The sequence below is a fragment of the Staurois parvus genome, unplaced genomic scaffold, assembly GCF_062004578.1.
Source record: "Staurois parvus isolate SC_StPar_1 unplaced genomic scaffold, SC_StPar_1.0 ptg000772l, whole genome shotgun sequence".
NCBI classification, from domain to species: Eukaryota; Metazoa; Chordata; class Amphibia; order Anura; family Ranidae; genus Staurois; species Staurois parvus.
The window spans coordinates 1201899-1222481 of record NW_028318568.1 but is presented as its reverse complement, the minus strand read 5'-3'; the positions used below and the strand labels follow the sequence as shown (position 1 = coordinate 1222481).

At 39.9% G+C, this 20583-nt stretch overlaps 1 protein-coding gene and 1 pseudogene across 2 annotated transcripts in view; one reads left to right on the top strand and one right to left on the bottom strand.

Moving 5' to 3' along the window:
* Positions 1-7516: 7516 nt before the first annotated feature.
* CFAP90 (cilia and flagella associated protein 90) overlaps positions 7517-20583 on the top strand; it is a 44560-nt gene continuing 31493 nt past the window's right edge. The window contains exon 1 of one of the 2 annotated variants that reach the window (XM_089654519.1): positions 7517-7783. In XM_089654519.1, the coding sequence (XP_089510645.1) occupies positions 7628-7783 (156 nt within the window). In that variant the 5' untranslated portion in view covers positions 7517-7627. Of the gene's footprint in view, positions 7784-20162; positions 20402-20583 lie in introns of those variants that run through there. The other variant, XM_089654518.1, reaches the window with a different exon arrangement.
* On the bottom strand, positions 19055-19806 carry LOC149444789 (uncharacterized; annotated as a pseudogene).

Below are 20583 nucleotides of genomic sequence, written 5' to 3'. Positions count from 1 at the left end.
TCTGGGTAGTTAAAATCCCCCATTATTATCACTGTCCCAGCCCTTGAAGCCTTTTCGATCTGTACAAGGAGCTGAGTCTCCACCTCCTCATTAACACTGGGAGGCTTATAACGAACTCCAATGATTACCTTTGTAGTACGCATCCCCATGTGCAGTTCCACCCATAATACTTCAGCCTCATCACACTCTCCATCAACTAGGTCCTCTTTGAGACCACTTCTCACATAGATACATACACCACCACCTTTCCTATTTACTCTGTTTCTCCGAAAGAGAACATAGCTAGGAATATTAATGGCCCAGTCCGCCCTCCACATCAATCCCATTAGCTACCTGCTCAGAGAGCAGAAGACCCCTTTCAAGGCTGATAGCTCTGCCCAGTGTTGCAACTTTCTCCTCCAGACGTCTAACGCGAGATTCCAGAAGGGCAAGCCGCTCTCATCTGTCGCAGTGGTATCCATCCTGGAGCTGTTGCTCCATTGCTGCATACATGTGGCACACTGTGCACTGCACAAAACCATTAACCCTGCTAGCACTCATATCCCAGTTACAATATTAACAGGAAAGATCAGTTGTCACTTACAGGTTAGTAGACTCCTGTTTTAATCTCCTGTTTTCAACTCCACCTAGTCAAAGGTCCGGCAAGCAAAATACAGGCAAGCTCAAAAATGAGCACCTTTAGAGTGAGCTCTACAGCAAGTTATATGGGACCTTTATCACCTGTGACCATTTAACCCCACCCCTTAATTAGCAGAGTGATAGTTCCTGGAGGATGAAGGAATTGATACCAATGAATGGCCCACACATTCGCCTGACCTAAATCCAACAGAACACCTCTGGGATATCAAGTTTTGGTCCATCCGACACTGCCAGGTTGCACCTCAGACTGTCCAGGAGCTCATTGATGCCCTGGTCCAGATCTGGGAGAAAATACACCAGGACACCGTTATCTTATTAGGAGCATGGCCTGACATTAGGCATGCATACAAGCAGGTGGGGGCCATGCAAACTGAGTACCATTTTGAGCTGCTGCAATGAAATTTCAGCAAAATGGACAGCCTGCTGCATAATTTTTTCACTTTGAATTTTTGGGGGGGTCTTTGATTCAATCCTCTGTAGGTTGATAATTTTCATTTCCATCAAATGAGGGGGCTTCCTTATGTTCCTAACACGTAACCCAGTCCATATTAGTATAGATATCCAGCATGACATTTTTCCCCACTGAGATCTGATGTGTTTTCAAAGTGTTACTTTAATTAGGCAGTATATAGATATACAGTCAGGTCCATAAATATTGGGACATTGACACAATTCTAACATTTTTGGCTCTATACACCACCACAATGGATATGAAATTAAACGGACAAGATGTGCTTCAACTGCAGACTGTCAGCTTTAATTTGAGGGTATTTGCATCCAAATCAGGTGAACGGTGTAGGAATTACAACAGTTTGCATATGTGCCTCCCACTTGTTAAGGGACCAAAAGTAATGGGACAGAATAATAATCATAAATCAAACTTTCACTTTTTAATACTTGGTTGCAAATCCTTTGCAGTCAATTACAGCCTGAAGTCTGGAACGCATAGACATCACCAGACGCTGGGTTTCATCCCTGGTAATGCTCTGCCAGGCCTCTACTGCAACTGTCTTCAGTTCCTGCTTTTCTTGGGGCATTTTCCCTTCAGTTTTGTCTTCAGCAAGTGAAATGCATGCTCAATCGGATTCAGGTCAGGTGATTGACTTGGCCATTGCATAACGATCCACTTCTTTCCCTTAAAAAACTCTTAGGTTGCTTTTGCAGTATGCTTTGGGTCATTGTCCATCTGCACTGTGAAGCGTCCAATGAGTTCTGAAGTATTTGGCTGAATATGAGCAGATAATATTGCCCGAAACACTTCAGAATTCATCCTGCTGCTTTTGTCAGCAGCCATACATGCCCACGCCATGACACTACCACCACCATGCTTCACTGATGAGGTGGTATGCTTAGGATCATGAGCAGTTCCTTTCCTTCTCCATACTCTTCTCTTCCCATCACTCTGGTACAAGTTGATCTTGGTCTCATCTGTCCATAGGATGTTGTTCCAGAACTGTGAAGGCTTTTTTAGGTTTTTGAGGTTCACCAATGGTTTACATCTTGTGGTGAACCCTCTGTATTCACTCTGGTGAAGTCTTCTCTTGATTGTTGACTTTGACACACATACACCTACCTCCTGGAGAGTGTTCTTGATCTGGCCAACTGTTGTGAAGAGTGTTTTCTTCACCAGGGAAAGAATTCTTCGGTCATCCACCACAGTTGTTTTCTGTGGTCTTCCGGGTCTTTTGGTGTTGCTGAGCTCACCGGTGTGTTCCTTCTTTTTAAGAATGTTCCAAACAATTGTTTTGGCCACGCTTAATGTTTTTGCTATCTCTCTGATGGGTTTGTTTTGTTTTTTCAGCCTAATGATGACTTGCTTCACTGAGAGTGACAGCTCTTTGGATCTCATCTTGAGAGTTGACAACAACAGATTCCAAATGCAAATAGCACACTTGAAATGAACTCTGGACCTTTTATCTGCTCATTGTAATTGGGATAATGAGGGAATAACACACACCTGGCCATGGAACAGCTGAGAAGCCAATTGTCCCATTACTTTTGGTCCCTTAACAAGTGGGAGGCACATATGCAAACTGTTGTAATTCCTACACCGTTCACCTGATTTGGATGCAAATACCCTCAAATTAAAGCTGACAGTCTGCAGTTAAAGCACATCTTGTCCGTTTCATTTCATATCCATTGTGGTGGTGTATAGAGCCAAAAATGTTAGAATTGTGTCAATGTCCCAATATTTATGGACCTGACTGTATGTACACACACACACACTGAGCTGGGGATCGATAGCTGGTACATAAGCCCCCTGGGGTAAGCAGTCTCTCAGGCACAGATACCAAATCCAATGAGGTGGTGACAAACAGTGCAATGTTTGTTGGTGATATTTATAATACTTCACAGGTGCTGTACAGTGGTTCAGAAAATGAACAAGGCAAAACAAAAAATGCCAAAACAAAAGCCTAGCTGTATCCCGGCACTAACTACACAAAAATACAGGACCTAATTAACAGGCTGGTCAAGCCTACCACTTGTCAGCCGCGACATATACAGCATGTTTGGCTGTTACAAGGGGGGCTGGGGGATGTCATCTTCTGAAAAAAAACAATTGCTTATATCTTAAAAATAAAAGTAGCACAAATTAACTTTTGTACGGCACAAACGTAGCACTGAAGAAACACACTGGATTTTTTATTTGTGCTGATTGTACGGGGGCCAGCTTCGCTGAGCTGTTGTCTTGTTCAAACATCCATTTCAAGGGCATTTCCTTTGGCATAAGGCAACATTACCTCTTCAAGTATTTTGATGCATTCAAATTGATCCGTGATCCCTGCTTTGTGATATATACACGTGAAACTCCAAAAATTTGAATATCGTGCAAAATTTCATTTATTTCAGTAATGCAACTTAAAAGGTGAAACTAATATATGAGATAGACTCATTACATGCAAAGCAAGATAGTTCAAGCCGAGATTTGTCATAATTGTGATGATTATGGCTTACAGCTCATGAAAACCCCAAATCCACAATCTCAGAAAATTAGAATATTACATGCAATCAATAAAACAAGGATTGTACATAGAACAATATTGGACCTCTGAAAAGTATAAGCATGCATATGTACTCAGTACTTGGTTTGGGCCCCTTTTGCAGCAATTACTGCCTCAATGCGGCGTGGCATGGAAGCTATCAGCCTGTGGCACTGCTGAGGTGTTATGGAAGACCAGGATGCTTCAATAGTGGCCTTCAGCTCTTCTGCATTGTTCGGTCTCATGTCTCTCATCTTTCCTTTAACAATGCCCCATAGATTCTCTATGGGGTTCAGGTCAGGCGAGTTTGCTGGCCAATCAAGCACAGTAATCCCACAGTAATTGAACCAGGTTTTGGTGCTTTTGGCAGTGTGGGCAGGTGCCATGTTCTGCTGGAAAATGAAGTTAGCATCCTCATAAAGCTTGTCTGTGGAAGGAAGCATGAAGTGCACCAAAGTCTCCTGGTAGACGGCTGCATTGACCCTGGACTTAATGAAGCACAGTGGACCAACACCAGCAGATGACATGGCTCCCCAAATCAACATAGTCTGTGGAAACTTCACACTGGACTTCAAGCATCTTGCAGTGTGTGCCTCTCCATTCTTCCTCCATACTCTGGATCCTTGGTTTCCAAATGAGATGCAAAAGTTGCTCTCATCAGAAAAGAGGACTTTGGACCACTGAGCAACAGACCAGGTCTGTTTTTCTTTAGCGGATCCTGGACGTGGGCTTCAAATGTCGTATTCCTCTTGTCAAGCCCCTCCTGACGTTGTTTGTTGTTCAGGAGGGGCTTGACAAGAGGAATACGACATTTGAAGCCCACGTCCAGGATCCGTCTGTGTGTGGTGGCTCTTGATGCACTGACTCCAGCCTCAGTCCACTCCTTGTGAAACACTTTTGAATGGCTTTTTACTGACAATCCTCTCCAGGCTGCGGTCATCCCTGCTGCTTGTGCACCTTTTTCTTCCACACTTTTCCCTTCCACATAACTTTCTATTAATGTGCTTTGATACAGCACTTTGGGAACATCCAACTTCTTTTGCAATTACCTTTTGAGGCTTTCCCTCCTTATGGAGGGTGTCAATGATGTTTTTCTGCACAACTGTCAGGTCAGCAGTCTTTCCCATGATTGGGATTCCTACTGAACCAGACTAAGAGACCATTTAAAGGCTCAGGATCCCTTTGCAGGTGTTATGGCTTAATTAGCGGATTAGAGTGGGACACTTTGAGCCGAGAATATTGCACCTTTTCACAATATTCTAATTTTCTGAGATTGTGGATTTGGGGTTTTCATGAGCTGTAAGCCATAATCATCACAATGATGACAAATCACGGCTTGAACTATCTTGCTTTGCATGTAATGAGTATATCTCATATTTTAGTTTCACCTTTTATGTTGCATTACTGAAATAAATGAACTTTTGCATGATATTCTATTTTTTCGAGTTTCACCTGTAGGCCCAACACCATAGTATGAGATACCCAAGTCTTGCTCCACCAACTCTTTGGGTTGTTGGACAAACTGTCTGCGGCCTCTAGACCCAAAAAATAACAATATGTCTTTCATCAGTTCACAAAATGTTGCACCACTTCTCTTTAGGCCAGTCAATGTGTTCGGCAAATTGTAACCTCTTCAGCACATGCTATTTTTTCAATAATGGGACTTTGCGGGGCTTGCTGATAGCATGCCAATAGCTTTGCTTCACATAGGTGTTTTCTAATTGTTACAGTACTCACAGGTAACTTTAAACCATCTTTGATCACCCTGGAGCTGATCATTGGCTGAATCTTTGCCATTTTGGCTAATCTTCGATCCATTTGAAATTTCGTCCACGTCTTTCTGGTTTTGGTTGCCATTTTAAAGCATTTAAGATCATTTAGCTGAGCAGCCTATCAGTTTCTGCACTTTCTATTATGTTTTCCCTTCTCTAGTCAACATTTTAATCAAAGTACGCCGTTCTTCTGAACAATGTCTGGAATGACCCTCAGATTTTCAGAGAAATGCACTGTACCCAGCATGTACAACATTTGCTGCCTTTGTTCTTAACCATTTGAAGCCCGGCCTATGGCCAAATGGCGTCCGCAAAAATGTATTAGCTTTCCGGGAGGCCACCATATGGCGTTCTCCCGCACATGGACAGTTCGCACGCTTGCAGAGCCGCGCAGCGGCGCGATCTGTCACTGGCCGTGTACCTTGGACACGGCCGATGACAGATCTGAGTACCGGCCCCCGTTGCCGGTACCATGTGACCTGCTGTGACCAATCACAGCAGGTCACATGACAGTTGTATACAATGGATGGCTTCATTCATGCCATCCATTGTATACTAGTGTCTAGCTGTGAATGGTCACAGCTAATCACATGCACATGTCATGTGATTAGCTGTGGCCAAATCACAGCTAAGCACAAAAAAAAACCCCCTGAATGAATCAATGTCATTCAGGTAAATGCTTGCTTATAGCAAAGTAATTCTTTGCTATAAGCAAATTGTGTAAAATAAAAAAAATACTGATCGCTTCCCCAAAGTAGTACAATGTTACTATGTTAACATTGTACTACTTTGTACATAGTGAAATATGAAAAACAATCTTAAAAAAAAAAAAAAAAAATATATATATATATATATTTTTTTTTTTTCCACACTGTCACCAGTCAGTGCCCCTGATCACCGCCATGCCAGTTATATGATGACGCTGTACTGCACTGGTGACAGTATGTAAAAAAAAAGTGAAAATCATTTTTTTTATTTTTTCATTTTCCGAAAAAATGACAAAAAAAATACAACTTCAAAAAACTCGCCATGCCTCTTATGAAGTACGTCGGACTGTCTACTTTGCAAAAAGTGGTCATTTGGGGGGATATCTGTACTATTCTGACATTCTTGGACCTCAAGAAATTAGATTGGCTGTCAGTACTTCAGGATTGATCAATATTCAGATCTATACCATAGTTTATGAACTCTATAACTTTCCTACAAACTAAAAAATACATCCTAATTTGGGTTATTTTCACCAAAGACATGTAGTAGAATACATCTTGGCCTAAATTTATAAAGAACAATTATTTATTTGCACACTTTTATAACAGAAACAAAGAAAAACGTGTTTTTTTTTCAAAATTTTTGGTCTTTTAAAAATAAAAACCCCAGCGATGATTAAATACCACCAAAAGAAAGCTCCAGTTGTGTGAAGAAAAAAATGATAACATTTTAGTTTGGGTACAATGTTGTATGACTGCGCAATTGTCATTCAAAGTGTGAGAGCGCTGAAACCTGAAAAATGGCCGGAGCAGGAAGGTGTAAAATTGCACGGTATTGAATTGGTTAAATAAGGGCCACTTGTGTGACACCTGTTTTTTCAGACTGAATGAACTAATTGAACTCCACACTGCTATTATTTTGAACGTGCCCCTTTCAATTAATGATTGAATTACACAGAATCAGCAGCATGCATGTCCTGACTGTTGGGTCTGTTGGTTTTCTATTACTCTATTATACCTGCTAGTAAATTATTTGCCTTGTAGGAAAATAATATATACCAAAAACCGTGATCTAGTTAGTGATGTTGTACTGCTATTATTTTGAACACAACTGTACATATATTTTCCAGAACTGTTATTTATGGCAATAGTGACCAGCCATATTCCATCTTGCATATTCCAACATTCCTCATAACTTGCACAGAAAACCCATCATACTTGCTGTACACACCCACAGGAAAAACAGACACATTACAGTAGAAATTCTAATGATCGTTTTACCTCTGTTCTCTGTACAAGAGAAACTTTTAATAGAAATAAGTTCTTTCTTTCACATGGTAGACACGGACTGGTTGCTAAGAAAAACACTTCATACGTGAGGCCTTTTGTAAGGTCAGAGTTTGTTTGTGCCTTTTGGAATCCTAGCAACCAGTCATAGCTTTAGCAGTTGCAGGAGGGCAAGCAACATTTCAGTGGGCCTTAGGACAGACTTTGCAAGCATTACACATTCCTTGATAATTGCATACAAATGAAAATGGAAACCAAAGAATATGATGAAAAGAATAAACCGTGTTCAAGAATGAGAGGACGACAGCCACATCTCTCATCTCTGTCTGCCTTTTCACATGTACCACTGGAGAGAAAAAATCCGAAGACATTAAGTTATTTTTATCAAGAAAATAAGGTAAGTCTTGCTTCCACTTATATTCATACAGAACTAGTAGGAATCATTATTTAGAAACTATCATCTTCAATTTCTGTTAACTTTCATCTTTCAATAACTCTTTCAAATTGTACTCTTAGGCCCCTCTCACATGGGCGGTTAGATTTCAGCTTTTAGAGGAACTTACCACAGCTAAATGTAGACAATGCATCCCTATGGCTCCATTCACACACTACATTTGGCAACGTTTTCATAACATACGGTTTTATGGGTTTAGGAAAAATAAAGTTGACTGCGTCCAGGAGCGATGTGCCCCAGCTATCTGTACATAAACGCAGTTAATCACAGTACAAAGAAAAAAGAAGTAAAGAGTTTCATTAGAAAAGGCAAGAATTTACTACTGCAGCTAAATGCAGCCGCATGTAAACGCACGTAAATGAAATGTACAAACACAAGGGATCTCTGTGCCCGGAGTGTTGGAATTTCAAAATAAGAACAGCCGCCCGTGTGAAAGAGGCCTTACCCTAATAGCTTACAGCTACCAACTGTCTAATATACTGTAGAGTTATCTCATTCACTAATGCTTGTAAAATACTCTGAAACAAATGCTTGCAGAGGAGTACATGCAGTACATGCAGATTGGCCTCTCAGAATAAACCTGTAACAAGGGATAAGGACAGCATTGCTGACAACACTGACAAGGCTAGTTGTCTGGCTATATTGCTAACCCACTGGGGCTTCAACACTTTCTGAGTCTGTGGCCTATAACAAATATGCAGATCATCAAATGTAAAAAAACAAAGACAAACTAGGGCTAAAACCGTTTGTGATGTCGTGCATTGCAGCATCCCATGCTTCACCAAATGCACAACTTCAGCACAAAATCAATAGTTAAAAAAACACCTTTACTTCCGGTTTCCAGGTATTGCGCGATGATGGCATGTAGCTCCGCCCCCAACATATTTAGTCACGCACCTTGTGACTTCCTCATGGGTTTTCTTTTTTCCCCCATGAGGGAGTCACAAGGTGTGTGAAAATGCTTCAGGGTGGAGCTATGTGACGTCCTCGTACAATTTTCCACAAGTTATGTATAATTTTTTTTACTATTGATGTGATGCCAAAGTTGTTTCTTTACTTGCCCTCCAGAAGATTTTATCCCCTTCCTGGCCAGGCCATTTTTTGTGTTATGGCGCTCTGTTACTTTAACTGATAATTGATCAGTCATGCAATGCTGCACCCAAATGATATTAATGTCCTTTTTTCCCACAAATAGAGCTTTCTTTTGGTGCTATTTGATCACCTCTGCATTTATTTCTTGTGCTATAAAAAAAAAAAAAGACAGACAATTTAAAAAAAAAAAAACCAATATTTTTTGCTACATATCCAATAAAAAAACATTTCTTCATAAATTTAGACCAAAATGTATACATTTTGGTCTAAATTTATGAAGAAATTTATGAAGACACGTCTTTTCTGAAGAAAAAAAAATCCCAATAAGTGTATGTTTTGGTTTACGTGAAATTTATAACATCTACAAATGACGGTATATGTACTGGAATTTGTTTTTGGTTTTTTTTTCATACTGGTAATGGCAGTGATCAGCGACTTTTAGCGGGACTGGAGCGAGCATTCTGACACTGGGTGGGAACTAACTGCCACTGACATCTCCAGTGACACAAATACAGTGATCAGTGCTAATAAAAAGCACTGACACTGTACTAATGCCACTGGGCAGGAATGGGTTAACATCTTGGGCGATCAAAGGGTTAACGGTATTCTGTGTGTGTTTTACTATGTGTGCTGTGGTGTTTTACTTGGGAGATTTGCTGCTTTGTATAGAAAGCAGCATGTCCATGCTGCCAGGAGAGAGATCTGTGTTGTTTACACAGATCTCTCCCCTCTCAGGCCTGCCGACTACCACAGACTCCCAGCCAGTAATATCCAGCCGGGACCCAGTAATTGACGTATCCAGCGATTGGCAAATCCAGAAGACGATAGCGGCGCTTGTGCGCCCCCTACAAAATCTCTTACTTTTATGTGATTTTGTGCAGTGGAGCCTCCTTGTAGCAGTATATCGGCTAGGGGCCAATGTATTAAGGTGTCAAATTACTCCCAGTGCACAGGATAATTGTGCATTATACTTGTGAGTGTAGTTTTATTGGTTTTGTGGCAATAAATAGTATTTGTTTAACCCTTTCCCTACCAGACCCTGTGCTCCGCTTACTTTACTTTCGGAATTTGTGAAAGACCCCCCCTCCCTTCCCCGAAACCATATATTTTCTGAAAGCATAGTAACAGTAGAATAAAAGGAAGGAGCTACTGATTCTTTAGGCCCTGTAATATTTGCACAAATATTTAGCAAAACAATGATTTGCTAAAAATATACTATATATACCAACTGAATCAAGTTTTCCCATAAGGTTAAATGTAAACAAGGTTAATTTGTTCCGCACTTTGTTTCATATGTTTTGTGGTTCAAAAACAAAAAGTACAGTATTGAGGGAGAAACGCTAACCTTGCTTGAGACGACATCTAGTATGGAGGACAGGAAAGTGGGTGGGAGGCGGTTATTGTTTGGAGGGAGATTCCCCCTCCATAAGGAAATTGGGGAGATCTCTTTCAGGTGTTTCTATCTTCTTTGTCTCTTAGCTACAGTCTCAGTTTTGGTGAAAAATCTGTCCAATGTCACTTGTCTGTTGTTGCGCTGCGTAACCCTCTGGAGATGAGACCATGTTATCAGATTCAGATACCTGTTTATCAGATTCAACACTCTGTTTGGTACAATTATGTTGGGGTGGTGCTTCTCAAAAAAATCATGGCACTCATTCCATTTTTCCATAATGGATTTTATAACATCACTGCTAACCTCCTGCTCCTCAGTGGAATGCTCCTCAATAAATGCCTTCTGCTGCTCATTGTGGAGTTCAGAAAATTCTTCCATGGTCAGCTCCTCCTTGTGTTCCTCAACAAACTCCTCTGTCTGCACCATCGACTCCCAGACCAATACTCTAGCCCATACACAATCTCTTCCACTACCTCTGCATCAGACCCTTCAAAGTCACTCTCAGTGACACATTCTGGCCACAGTTTGATCCAGGCTGAGTTTAAGGTCCGGTACATAAAATCTTCCCAGGCTTTGTCAATGAGGTTGATGCAGTGGAGAACATTGAAATGTTTCTTTCAGACTCAGGGACGTCTCTTCAGTGACATTAAAACACCTAGTGAAGAGCGCCTTTGTGTACAGCTTCTTGAAGTTGCTGATCACTTGCTGGTCCATGGGCTGCAGAAGAGGTGTCATGTTGGGGGAGGGAGGAACTTGACCATTATGAAGTCATACTTCGGTGTCCATATTATCCACCAAGGCTGGAGGGTGTGCCGGGGCACTGTCAGGAGAAGGTACCTTTCAGGCAGTTGGTTGTCAGATATTTTCTTATGGTGAGTGCAGCCATTCCATGAACAATTGCCTTGTGACCCAAGCTTTCGCATTGGCCCTCCACATGACAGGCAGCCTAGCCTTGTTCACATTCTGTTCCCTGAATGCATGAGGGGTCTGGGAATGGTACACCAGTAGTGGCTAAATCTTCAGATTGGAGCTTTAATTTGCATGCAGCAAAAGGGTCAATATGTCCTTTATGGGCTTGTGCTTCGGCAGTGCCTTTTCCTCCTGCGTGATGTAGGTTCTGTTCAGTATCTTTTTCCAGAAGAGCCCTGTTTCGTCACAGTTGAACACTTGTTGAGTGATGTATCCTTCTGCCTTCATGAATTTTGCAAATTCTTTCTTGTAGGCTTCTGCAGTGGCCTTGTCACAACTGGAAGCCTTAGCATGTCTTGTCACACTGTGGATGCCACTTCTCTTGCAGAGTTTTTCAAACCGCCCTCTACTTGCTTTAAATTCTTCACTTGTTGAACTTTTCGTGGGGTTTTTTTTTTGCAGTAAATCACTGTGCAATTTCCTGGCTTCACTAACGCTATCACCTGTCAGCTGTTTCTCATTCAACCACGCTAACAAGTGTTTCCACCTCTCCCAGCACTTGCATTCTCTGCTTGGTTAACATAGTTACTCCTTTTGCCATATCATTGCCATGCCATTGTTGACTTCACCATGTTGTACTCCGAGGCCAGATCAATCACACAAATGCAATGCTTTTCTACAATTTCCTTCTTCAACTCAATGGTTATTTTCTTCTCAACCTTATTCTTACCATTCTTGCTCTGCACTTTCTTTTTTACCACTATGCTTGCTCTGCACTTTCTTCTCACCTTAATTACTGCTCTGCACGTTCTTGTCACTTTCTTGGGATTGCAGGCCGCACGTTATTACTCATCCCCAAAATTACTACACTTATTTAAATTTAAATAATGACAGACACATTATTTCTTCTTTTGGCATAAAATTTTGGCCACAGCAGTTTTATTGGTAATTACACATAACATAAATTAAATTTGCAATATAATTTATTCAAAACTCTTACACTTTAATAATCAACCATGAATAAACTTGCTCAGTCTTTTAGTACTTGAGCTAACTGAAATAATTCTATCAATAAGTCCCCCTTTTCTATAGAAAAGGTGATACAAACCACATAAACAGTGCCTTGCGACAAGGGAGGGAGGGTGGGGAGCCTATTGGCCAACTCTGACCAACTGTGAGAATTCTGTCACGGAGTGCTCTTTATATAATGTGCCCCTAAAAATTCCAGAATATTTTATGTCATATGATGTTTCCTGCTTTTTCCAAGGTCACGTGGTTATTTGCTTCCTGCTTTTTTCCGTCAGATTTTTTTTTTTTAAATTAAGGGATGGCGTCCACATGCCCATGCTTTCTGGCTCATATGTTAGAGCCCTTGTTTTTAATGGGAATGCAGACCGCACATTATCCCTCATCCCCGAAATAACTACACTTATTTAAATTTAAATAATGACACACACACAATATTTCTTCTTTTGGCATAAAATTTTGGCCGTGGCTCATTTATTGGTAATTACACATAACATAAATTCAATTTGCAATATAATTTATTCAAAACGCTTACACTTTAACCATTTCAATACCGGGCACTTTTACCCCCTTCCTGCCCAGGCCATTTTTCAGGTTTCAGCGCTCTCACACTTTGAATGACAATTGCGCGGTCATACAACATTGTACCCAAACTAAAATTTTATCATTTTCTTCACATAACTAGAGCTTTCTTTATTTAATCACCAGTATTTAATCACCAGTATTTAATCACCACTGGGATTTTTATTTTTTACTAAATTAACAAAAAAGTCTGAAAATTTTGAAAAAAAAAACCAAACACGTTTTTCTTTGTTTCTGTTATAAAAGTTTTTATAATTGTTCTTCATAAATTTCGGCCAAAATGTATTCTACTACGTCTTTGGTGCAAATAACCCAAATTAGGATGTATTATTTAGTTTGTAGGAAAGTTATAGAGTTCACAAACTATGGTATAGATCTGAAAATTGATCAATCCTGACGGCCAATCTAATTTCTTGAGGTCCAAGAATGTCAGAACAGTACAGATATCCTCCAAATAACCCCTTTTTGCAAAGTAGACAGTCAAACGTATTTCATAAGAGGCATTGCGAGTTTTTTGAAGTTGTATTTTTTGTCATAATTTTTCGGAAAATTAAAAAATTATTTTCACTATTTTTTTTTTTACATACGGTCACCAGTGCAGTAAAGCATCATCATATAACTGGCATGGTGGTGATCAGGGACACTGACTGGTGACAGTATGAAAAAAATATATATATAATTTTGTTTTTAATTTTTTTATTATTATTTTTAATTTTTTATTACATTTTTTTTCTTTTTTTTAAGATTTTTTTTTTCATATTTTACTATGACCAAAGTAGTACAATGTTACCATAGTAACATTATACTACTTTGGGGAAGTGATCAGTATTTTTTTTTTTTATATACAATTTGCTTATAGCAAAGAATTACTTTGCTATAAGCAAGCATTTACCTGAATGACATCGATTCATTCAGGGGTTTTTTTTTTTTGTGCTTAGCTGTGATTTGGCCACGGCTAATCATATGACATAGCTGGGCTGTGATTGGCCCAGCTTGTGCATGTTATCGCTCTGACGAATCACAGCTAGACACACTAGTATACAATGGATGGCATGAATGAAGCCATCCATTGTATACAACTGTCATGTGACCTGCTGTGATTGGTCACAGCAGGTCACATGGTACCGGCAATGGGGTCGGTATTCAGATCTGTCATCGGCCGTGTCCGAGGTACACGGCCGTGACAGATCGCGCTGCTGCACGGCTTTGTAGGCACGCAAACTGTATACAACTGTCATGTGACCTGCTGTGATTGGTCACAGCAGGTCACATGGTACCGGCAATGGGGCCGGTATTCAGATCTGTCATCGGCCGTGTCCGAGGTACACGGCCGTGACAGATCGCGCTGCTGCACGGCTTTGTAGGCACGCAAACTGCGCATGTCCGGAAGGACACCATATGGCATCCACCCGGAACGCTGAGGGATTTTGCCGGCCGCCAAACGGCCATTGGCCAGGCGGCAAAAGGTTAATTATCAACCATGAATAAACTTGCTCAGTCTTTTAGGACTTGTCACGGTCTGGGTCAGGTTCAGAGACCAGTTGCTACAGCAGTGTAAGGCTTACCTGAAACCAGCAGGGTTGGTACACCAGCGGATCACCCTGGGAATGATGTAGGCTCACCTGAGGTGCGGGGTCTAAGTATTAACCGGTTTTCCTAATGGTGGTGGAGATGGATTTGGCTGCGTGCTAATAACAGGTCGCAGATCTCAGGATCACCCCACCAGGGAATGAACAAGCTGGAAACCAAAAGCGGATCAAACAGAACAGGGATCAAACAGAAGCGGAGTCAGTCACAAGCCAAGGGTCGGTCACAATTGGTAGTAGATAGGATGAGGCAGAATCGTAGTCAGTAGCAAGCCAAAGGTCGGTAACGTAGATGTAGACAGCAGCAGGAACAGTAAGCGGGATATTGGCTGGGAAGGCACAATAATCTGGCAAGGAGGAAGTGTATGGACATGGCTTTTATAGGAAGTTCATAGGAGGAGCAAGGAGTTCAAGGTTCAAAACAAACAGGGCCAAGGCAGGATCATCCAAAGAATTGTCAAGGGAGCTGTCCAGCATTCCAGGTGGCTCAGTGGGAAGAAACATTGCTTCTCACCGCAGAAGGCCCAGGTTCAATCCCAGGCTCTGACAGGACTCTAGCTGTCTGAAATAATTCTATCAATAAGTCCCCACCAGCCGGACTATTTACAATGTCTGGCCTACCCAAGAATTGCAGGCCAATTCTATACAATTTTGTAATCCTATATTAAAGATGTCTATACCCATGTCTGATAGCTGCACACCGTCTGAAACGATTTTATTATGAACAAAGTCCCGTTTCATCATGAACATTAGTTCTAGAGTTTTCTCATTGCCTATGTCATTTCCCCCAAGGTGTATGATTAATATATCAGGTGCAGGCCAAACTTCAAACAACCTAGAAAGATGAAAATACAAGTTAAACCATTTAAGACCACGTATTCCTTTCCATAAAATTTAAATTTTTGCCGGATCCATTGTTAAATTAGCTCAATATGAACACTGAGCTGCTCTTTTCAAAGCCCAGTAGACAAATGAATGTCCCAGTATCCATATATATCTTCTATCACCTGAAGAATTAAGCAGACAGGTTAGGTCTAACATATAATTGGATACGTTGTAACTCCCATCTACCTAATTTTTTTATTATTTCGTCATCCAAGCCCATTTTTGCAGCTTCCATAGCTGCGCCTATTCTAAACGAATGAGATGTGAATTTAAATTGTATAAGACCTAATTTTTAATGCCTTCTTTAACCGCTTCCATATCGGGCACTTTTATCCCCTTCCTGCCCTGGCCATTTTTCAGGTTTCAGCACTCTCACACTTTGAATGACAATTGCGCGGTCATACAACATTGTACCCAAACTAAAATGTTATCATTTTCTTCACACAACTAGAGCTTTCTTTTGGTGGTATTTAATCACCACTGGGGTTTTTATTTGTTGCTAAATTAACAAAAAAAGATAGAAAATTGTGAAAAAAAACCCCACGTTTTTCTTTGTTTCTGTTATAAAAGTTTGCAAATAAATAATTGTTCTTCATAAATTTAGGCCAAGATGTACTCTGCTACGTCTTTGGTGAAAATAACCCAAATTAGGATGTATTATTTAGTTTGTAGGAAAGTTATATAGTTCACAAACTATGGTATATATCTGAATATTGATCAGTCCTGAAGTACTGACAGCCAATCTAATTTCTTGAGGTCCAAGAATGTCAGAACAGTACAGATATCCCCCAAATGACCACTTTTTGCAAAGTAGACAGTCCAATGTATTTCATAACAGGCATGGCGAGTTTTTCGAAGTTGTAATTTTTTTGTCATAATTTTTCGGAAAATGAAAAAATTAAAAAAATTATTTTCACTATTTTATTTTACATACTGTCACCAGTGCAGTACAGCATCATATAACTGTCATGGCGGTGATCAGGGACACTGACTGGTGACAGTATAAAAAAAATATATAATTGTTTAACTTTTTTTTAAAATTTTTTTATTAGTTTTAATTTTTTATTAAATTTTTTTTAAGATTGTTTTTTCATATTTCACTATGACCAAAGTAGTACAATGTTACCATAGTAAGTGATCAGTATCTTTTTTTATACAATTTGCTTATAGCAAAGAATTACTTTGCTATAAGCAAGCATTTACCTGAATGACATTGATTCATTTGGGGTTTTTTTTTTTCTGCTTAGCTGTGATTTGCCCACGGCTAATCACATGACACAGCTGGGCTGTGATTGGCCCAGCTTGTGCATGTGATCACTGTGACCATTCACAGCTAGACACACTAGTATACAATGGATGGCATGAATGAAGCCATCCATTGTATACAACTGTTATGTGACCTGCTGTGATTGGTCACAGCAAGTCACATGGTACCAGCAACGGGGCCGGTACTCAGAGCTGTCATCGGTCGTGTCTGAGGTACACAGCCGGTGACAGATCACACCGCTGCACGGCTCTGCAAGCATGCAAACTGCGCATGCCTGAAAGGACGAAATATGGAGTCCACCCGGAGGGACGAGGGGTTTTGCAGGCCACCATCTGGCTATAGGCCAGGCAGGAACCTGTTAAATATGGCATTAAATTGATACTTAGTTAAAGGTGATGCATCAGCATGCACCAGAAAAAGGCCAAGGCTGACCGGTCTAATATTCAAATACTTTTTACCATGACGAAAGGGCAAATATCCATGTCTCCACAAGTATAAAGATTGATCAATTTTTCTCTTGCAGCCTGATCTGTTTTTGAAAATGGAATAAATAAACTAATTCCATTTTCCAAAAAATCACATTTTGTAGTAGTAGACCAGACATTGCTTTTTATTTGGGGGCAACAGTTCTGATATGCATAATGCTCCAAAAAATGCTAGAATAAATGCCACGTTAAACAGTGTAGATTTGAATATTGAAAAGCAAATTTCTTTGGTCATCCTACATAACTTTTTTTAACAATTTGATAGATATGGGATGTCTTGTGTCTGGAGAATAATGCTGTTTTTTATAACCCTTGAGCGCTTGTTTCACTGAAAAGAATGATGTACATGCTGGAAAATTACTTAACTTGAGGAAAAATGAAACTCCTGCTAAAATTTTACCTATATGGCTAAAAGCAAAATTCATATGCATTAACGAGCACAAAAAAGAAAGAATTGTATTATCAGATGGGGAATCAAACTGACAACCCAATTCTCTGGAAAACTGCTACCATTTATTCCATGAAGATGACTATTCAACACATGTGCTGTTAGATACCTAATTTTTTATGGCCTTTATCACTCAGTTTAAATCAGGTTCCACGGGTGATCTAGGCACTCGAAACCTTTTAAATCTGCTGTAAGAAGTAATTGTCTGAATCTTGATATCTGGAATTGAGATAAGGTGTCAGCTATTTGATTTTCTTTACCTGGGACATCTCGCTTTAATCCAAATATTAAGCTTTAAACATTTCAAAACTAGATGTCTAAGCAATTTTACCACAAAAATTGATCTAGATGACAAACAATTTACTGCATACATAACCCCTTTATTATCTGTCTGTAATAATAGCCTTTTGTTGGAAAAGTGCTCTCCCCATCATTCTAACGCTACTATTAGAGGAAATAGTTCTAGCAAAACTATGTTCTTTGTTGTGATCATTCGAATCCATTTTGACGGCCATTTACCACAACTCCAATGTGATTTCCATATTGCCGCAAAACCAAATGAGCCAGCTGAATCAGTGAACAATTCAACATCAGTTGCAAAGATAAATTCATTGTGAAAAAACGAACGACCATTATATTCCTCAAAAAATTTTAACCACACTACTAAATCCTCCTTTAGTTCACAAGTTAATCTTACATGTGAGAACGGAGATTTTGAACCCGAAATCGCTAAATAAAGCCTACGCGAAAATATTTTTCCCACTGGCATTATTCTAGATGCAAATGCCAGTAGGCCTAATAATGACTGTAAATCTTTTAATAATACTTTTTTTCTTCTTAAAAAACCCATTATCATTGTTGTCAATTTTTCTATTTTTTCTCTTGATAGTCGAAATTCACATTTTTCTGTGGCTATCAATATTTCTAAAAATTCCAATTTTGTGGTTGGATAAATCTTTTTTTTATTTGCTAATAGTATACTGAAATGCTGCATTACCTTACTGAACATTTGCAGCATGTCTACACATATTGCCTATAAACAAAAAATCATCCAGATAATGAGTTATTCCATTCTGGCCTTATTCTTTTTCAATTGCCCATTGTAAGAATTTTGAAAATTTTTCGAAATACACACAAGACAGTGAACAGCCCATTGGTAAACTTTTATTGTAGTAAAATTGACCTTCAAAATGGATTCCCAGTGAGTTAAATGCTTCTGGATTAATAGGTAATAGCCTAAATGCTGCCTTTATATCTGCCTTGGCTAGCAATGCTCCTTTTCTTATTTTATGAATGGCTTCTTCAAATGTGCAATATGATACTGATGCAAATCCGTCATCTATTTCGTCATTTAAAGAAAAGCCTTTTGGGAATGATAGGTGGGGTATAAGCCGATACATATTCGGTTCTTCTTTAGGAATAATACCCAGCAGCGATATCCTAAAATTATGAAAAGGTGGTTACTTAAAAAGACCAGCCATGTGTCCTTCTATTACATCCATAACCTGAAAATATTGGTAACGAAAAACCATTCATAAAACTTAGCTGTCTCCTTGTTTGGATACATTTCCCACCATTGACGCATGTTTTCAAAATTCACTGGTGTGCTGGCTTTTTAATACATTCTCTCTTTGTCCATGAAAAACCATGCTTCTTTTGAAACATTTAAGAAATGGATGTGGACCTGAACAATGCAAACATTCGTGTTTGTACCTACATGACCCTGCCCACTTACATTGACTTTCATTGAATGCGTTACAATATCCCCTTTTATCAGGGGATACTGTAACGGAAGATTGTGGTTTTTGAAATGTCGGTTTCTGAGGTAATATTAAGTTTAGCCACAAGCCTACATCCTTCATACCACATTTTAGCAATGGATATATAGATAGTTTTTGCCAGAAAGATTCATCGTAATGATACCATCCTAATCCTCCAAAATTTTTATAGGCCTCCAAAACTTGTTCCAAATGTTGGAATAAACCTCTGCAATGCTCTGGGTCTTTTTCCCCTAGCACGCTAGAATATATCGCAAAAGCTTGTAGCCAATTATGAAATGATCTTGCTATTTTTCTACACCTATCTTCATCGTTGGATTTTTGCCTGTGAAATCTTTTGCTGAGGGTAACAATGACAGAATATCCACAAATTCTCCTTTCCATATTTTTTCTTTTAATTGCATTGATAAATGATATCCCAGCGGCGATATTTCACATGGCAAAACTTCTTTTAAACAAGTTTCTGGTATTGACGAATGAATATTAATTCCCATATTATTTTTATCTTTACTCATGCTACCTAAATTACTAGGCAATTTATCATTAATATTAACATTACTATCCTTTATTAACCCACACATTAGCATGACTACTATTTAACAAATTATCACTAACATTTTTGTTTAAATTATTAGAAAGTTTTGTAATGGAATCTAATATTTTTTAATAAGCTGTTAAACTCACCATTTCCACAAGATGTCGCTGTTTCGATTTATGGATCCACTGGAGCCCTGTACTGACCTCTGCTGCCACCACTGGATAAAGCCGGGATTGCACGCACAGGCTCGTTTCTCTCTGAGCTTTCCCGACTCAGCTCGAGTTAAGGTTGTTGCCTAGCAACCGCTTTGGAGGCCGCAGCCTCACTTTCAGCTCCAAGGGATGCCGCTTGACTGCCATGCCTACTTACTCTTTCCAGCAGCGACGGCGGCAAAGGAACCTGCCTCCTCTTCTCCCGCTGACTTGCTCTTCCGTCCACTGCTTCTTCCATGCCTGTCCAGACTCCTCTTGACCTGCTGATGATGCCGGAAAACCACTGGGACCACACCGACTCCCGCTCTTCTGTGACAGGCTCCGTTTTGGCTGCTCTTTCTCTGCCAGCACTTTGCTTCGGTGAGTTCTCCAGCCCATTTTCTTTGTCTTCCCGCTCTTGCTCCTGCCGCTCTTCTCCTTCGGCTGCCATATCAAGGGAGCACCGCAGCCATTCTTCTCCTCCGCTGCTCCTGGCTCTCTTCAAAACTTGCCCCATGAGGGTCTTCATGGTCAGGATTAGAGCAAACGAGCGCCTTATTATT